General features: G+C 40.3%; 1 protein-coding gene across 1 annotated transcript in view; it reads left to right on the top strand.

Moving 5' to 3' along the window:
• LOC109840028 (SUN domain-containing protein 2-like) overlaps positions 2743 to 5562 on the top strand; it is a 6204-nt gene continuing 3384 nt past the window's right edge. The window contains exons 1-3 of the mRNA XM_020408526.1: positions 2743 to 3255; positions 3360 to 4507; positions 4608 to 4693. Of these exons, the coding sequence (XP_020264115.1) occupies positions 3096 to 3255; positions 3360 to 4507; positions 4608 to 4693 (1394 nt within the window). The 5' untranslated portion in view covers positions 2743 to 3095. The remainder of the gene's footprint in view (positions 3256 to 3359; positions 4508 to 4607; positions 4694 to 5562) is intronic.

Here is a 5562-nt window from a genome sequence, read left to right as displayed (position 1 = left end):
GACCTTGGTACCTTACCAAAGTATAAACCTAAGGCACAATTACAGAGGTCTCGGCCCCACCGACTCATCAAGCCGGCACCCTGGTGTCGACACAAGAGGCGATACTAGCCGATACGCGAGATCCTGACATGCCAGACGAGTCGACATCTTCATATCGACCCGAAAGGCGGTTATTAAGCTAAAGATAAGACGACGTCTCACTCAGTCGGACAGGCCGGCACTCCTAAGTCGACACGAAAGATGCTGCCGATCGACCCTTTTATCAAGGACGATCCTATTTAAGGCACTCGACCACTCACTGGGTATTTCTCAGAAATGACTTAAGAGACGTTCACTGCTGTCGGCTAAGTTGAGGACTCGACCCTGGTCTCAAGCCTCTCCCCTGAGCAAATGTCGATATCTCAGTTCACCTTGAACAAGTCTTATCCAAATATTGGCCTGACAAAGTCTCCATGACTCGTCAGCTCAATCACTTCCCGGAAAAGGCGGAGATACATTCTCCCATAATGAAGTGACTTCCCTCCAGTCGCCAATCGACACCTGTAAAGCAAGGGATGACTCAACATGCCTGCGTGCCTTATGCCATGCCCACAAGTCACTTTCCGGATATTGCGAAGACGTCATCTCCCGTGCTGAAATAACTTCTCTTCCAGTCGCAAGTCGACACTTGTAAAGAGAGAGATGACTCATCTTCCAGCTCACGCTTTGCCACCGTCATTCTGTATGGCCGAAATGACCAATTTACCACAGACATCCATGCTATATATGGATATTATTCACTATTAGAGAAGCCCCCCCCCACCCCCATGAAATCAAGGCAAGAAAATAAATAACAATCTGAGAGAGATGATAATCTCTAATGCACATAGCATAAGAACGCATAGTTCTAAACTCCACTCAAGCTCATGTTTATCTACTGACTTGATCGTCGGAGGAACCACGGGGGAACCGGTCCCCGCCCTCTCACGCGCTATTTCTGTCTGTGCAACGCGGACATCAGACCCACATTTAAGAACTAAGCGTAAAGCTGGAGAAGGGAACGAGCCCTCCATCATCCTTCACCACCCCGCAATAATCCTCTTCTGTATTAATTGGCTGTTTGATATCGAGCATCAACAAACAATATTTGGCAAATGAGTGATTTATAAGTCATTATTATCGTCAAATTGAATAAAATATATTAAATGAAACTAGGGATAAATAGATGAAGCTTAGAATTTTTTGAAATGATAAGAGGTAAGCTGGTATTTTCCATGGTTAAACATTGTTGCTTATAAGCTAAAATAAGTCATTTGCTAAATATGTCAAAGTGACTTGTACACTAAAAAAAAGGCTTGTAAGCTAAAAAATAGCTTATAAGTCGACTTGACGGCTTGCCAAACATGTTTTAACCAGCATTTATTGTTAATGGAATGCTATATCATCTGTTGCGATGGAGTAAATTTTTTTTTCCGCTGTCTTTAGAACAAGTATTTACTCATTTACGTAATTAACTCGTATTCAATCCAATCTTGTTAACTTGGTAAAATCGGTTTGTTGAAGTTATCGAGAAGGTAAGCTTCACTCCTTTCTTGGTTGTACATTGGTTGTAATGATGGACGTAATGATGTACCGTTTGATTCGTCAACAACCGTTGCTTTAATCTTTCCTGTGCGCAACCAAACGAGCGGCGCATTCATAAAATGCTTGTACCAAAACTTTTAGGCCTTCAGTTACGGACGCAGTAACTTGACGTTTTTTGGATAAAAAAAAAACCTACGGGAGTGATCATGGATGAACTTGTCAAACTGACCATAGCCCTTCCAAATTCTCTGTTGATGGCCTTCTTATCATGACTAGGCAAAGAAAAATTCCACAGTGACCAAAAATATGAGGCCAATATGAGGGGCATGTGAGATTTTACCATACTATTACATAATAAATTGACCATCATTAATGATGATCAGCTCATTATACAATAGGAGGGGGACACTTCATCTGTCCTCCATGTTAGTCCCATATATTGGGTCACTGTAGCAAATCTCTTAGGTAAATAGCTAGAAGTGGATTATTCAATTTGTAATAGAATAATATATATGTTTCTCTTGGATTGAAAAGATGCAAATTTATCAACATCATAAAAATAGTCATTCAATGTGATGCTTAGTTGAATTTTCATTTATTTTAATATTAATAAAAGTAAGATATATTCGAGAAGGATTAAAGAAAAAAGACTGACATATATAGCAAATCCGGCTTCTTATTTTTTTTTTTGACGTGGTAGGGTTTTCTCAATCTATTTATGTGAAATAAATTGAAAAAATTGAAAGGGATTGAAACTTTTAATCTACATGGTAGAAGTGTCAGGTCATGGAAACCTACTTTCTAAGTTTCTTTGGGCAAACCGAAGATCCTTATTTGGTACGTGGGAATGAGTGGGAATAAAACGCTCATTCCCATTTCCCATTCATGTGCATCAAAATACTATATTTTTGGAAGCTAGAATGCTTATTCACACTTCCCTTTTATTCCCACCTTTTATGAGACGAAACATTCCCAATCACTTGGTAGGAAATGGACATTCTCACTTAAGTGGGAAAGAAACAACTTAATTAAAATAACAAATTTGTCTATTGCTCGACAACTGTCAATAAAAAAAATTCATTCCTTATTCATTCTCTAGTTACACCCAAATATAAGAACGAAAATGAGTATTTTATGTTATTTTTTATTTTATTTCATTCTCACTTGATGTAATTACAGAGTGGCCAGTGATGCGTCAAAGTCTTATATGCCTTCCGCGTTTTCTCTCTGTAATCTCTCGCCAAGTCCTGAGCCCAATCCCAGCCTACACGAAAACGAGTTTGGGCCTGACTCGATTTACCGTGATGTCTGAGTCCAGCCCGTCAACAGATCGATCTACAGTCTCTTTTCACGAGCTCCCTTCTTTGTTCCACCAACCACCGCACTTCTACTTCCCCACCATTCCCTCTCCTATTCCTTCGGCATGAACACCAAAAAAACTAATTAATTGAGGAAAAAAAAACCAAATCGAAAATGATTCATCATCATCTTCATCATCTTCATCTCCTCTCTCCTCGCTCTCGTAACGAGACATGAAGCGGAGAAAGAGAACCAGAGACATCTCCTCCCCTCCCTCCCCCTCCCCCATGAACAAAGCCCCGACGTCAAGGGACGCCCTCTACGACCTCTTCCTCCTCCTCCTCCTCTGCTTCCTCATTCTCTTCTGCTCCCCTTTTGTCCACGGAAATCGAGGTACCCTCTCCGATTCTTTTTTTTATTCATTCGATTCTCATTATAATCTAATTTCGAAACGACCCATTTGATTTTTAGCTTGTGCGCTGTTACGTTTTACTCAGATTCACGCAGTTTTAGCAACACAACTGACCGCCGTCTGAGAGAGACGTTGTTAGAATCTTTCCTCCCATCTGCCATCAGCAAGAATTACTCCTCCGTTTGCGACGTTAGGTATTCTGGGGATAGAGTTAAGAATCAGGCGGAGGAGCTGAAAAAGAACGAGACTTCCTCTCGCCCCGCGGCGTACGTTGGGCTCGACGAGATTAGGAACAAGACGATGCAGACGAAGAGGAGCAATGCGCACGAAGTGCTCGGGAAAATTACCCCCAGACTCGAGCCTGGAGGAAAGGAGTATAATTACGCCTCTGCCTCGAAGGGCGCCAAGGTTCTGGCGCATAATAAGGAGGCGAAAGGGGCGGGGAATATATTGGAGAAAGACGAGGACAAGTATCTGAGAAACCCTTGTTCAGTCGGGAAGTTTGTAGCCATTGAGCTCTCTGAGGAAACCCTTGTTGATTCTATTAGCATTGCCAATTTGGAGCATTACTCGTCGAACTTCAAGGATTTTGTGCTATTGGGCAGCTTGAGGTACCCGACCGAGACATGGATTCCCCTCGGGAATTTCACTGCTGAAAATGTGAAACATGCACAGAGGTTTACCCTTTTGGAGCCCCAGTGGGTGAGATACATGAGACTCAACTTTGTCAGCCATTATGGGTCAGAGTTCTATTGCACATTGAGCTTTCTAGAGGTCTACGGTGTCGATGCCATTGAGAAAATGCTCGAGGATTTTATAGCTGTACCTGATGAACCAGCTAAAGATCAGATTGTTTCATCGAAACCAGAGGTGAATTCTAGCATTAAAGGAGATATAGTTCAAGGAATTGATGAGGTTGATGTTCCTCTAAAAGGATTAGATGCCAGTCATGTCAAAAATGATACCCCAAAGAGCAGTGCACCAAATCATAAGAAAGACTCAAGGCAGCAGGTAGCAGGAAGAGTACCAAGTGATGCTGTTTTAAAGATTTTGATGCAAAAGTTGAGTTCTTTGGAGCTGAGCCTCTCTGTTTTAGAGGAGTTCACCAAGGAACTTGATCGAAGATACGGCGGTGCTGTCCCAGATCTTCAGAAGGAGGTTTCTCAGAAGACAGTATTACTAGAGAAGATTGGATCTGAAATTAAGGATCTAGTGGTGTCTAAAAAGGTTTTGGTATGTAAAATTTCATGTTAGTTATAACGCCTTATACATAATTCTTGGTTCAATACTTCTATTAGCTTATTGACAAGAATTCATGCTCGTGTCCTTTTAGGAAGAGGAACTTATCGAGCTTAAGCATTGGAAATCGACTTTTTCAGATCAAGTTGATGCGTTGGTCAAAGACAGTGCCAATGTCAGGTTAGTAAGAGGTTTTCTGCGGCATGCTTTTTTTTATTGAGTTGGAACTTACTATCTTGCATAACCTTCCAAACTTGAAAGCTAGGCTTTTTTATGAAGGAAAAAAACCATGATAGTATATCATTATTATAGAATTAGCTTCTTCTTTGTTTCACACTTCATAGGGAATCACTCGTTTGGTTTGAGGCATCAATATGTAGTTGTAAGTTTATCGTATTGCTTCATCTGTTTTAGGCCCTTATGACTATTGATGCTTTGCAAAGACTTTCAAAATTTTGAGTAAGATACTTGCAAACAATTCGTTGAAATTTTTATATCAACTACAAGGTATTCATGTTGCTGCTGATTACTAATAATTGACTCATTTTTACCAGGCAGCATTACTTTTTCTTGCAATGTCGTATGATTGTCCAGTTTGAAAATAAGTTGTGTAAACAAATGAGGAAGCCTCATCTATAGTCTATACTATAGATCAATCAGCTAAATAAGAGAGAACTATTTATGGTTGTATGTTACTATGTTGTTGAGGTCAATAGTTTGCTTCTCTTAAACCAACGCACAAGTACTGCTGAACAATAGGCAGATATAACTGAAGTGAACAATAGGCAGATATTTTTTAGCTACTGAACGTCCTTTTTTTTGCTTGTTTTCTTTCTTGTTAGCGTGGGATGGTCACTGGTTGATTCCTATCCTTCCAAGAACTGTAAAGGGAGAGGAACTGAAACCTAAGAAAGAGGAGTGTTGTTTTTCATCTTTACTTTACCTTGCTTTGTGAATATCTCACAAAGCTAAGGATAACCAACATGGTAGTTTTTATGAGTTTTTGTTATTTGTAGAGAAACAACTGGAATTAAAGACTTTAATAGAAC

Source organism: Asparagus officinalis, chromosome 5 (genome assembly GCF_001876935.1).
Source record: "Asparagus officinalis chromosome 5, Aspof.V1, whole genome shotgun sequence".
Taxonomy (NCBI): domain Eukaryota; kingdom Viridiplantae; phylum Streptophyta; class Magnoliopsida; order Asparagales; family Asparagaceae; genus Asparagus; species Asparagus officinalis.
This window is presented reverse-complemented; position numbering and strand designations above follow the sequence as displayed.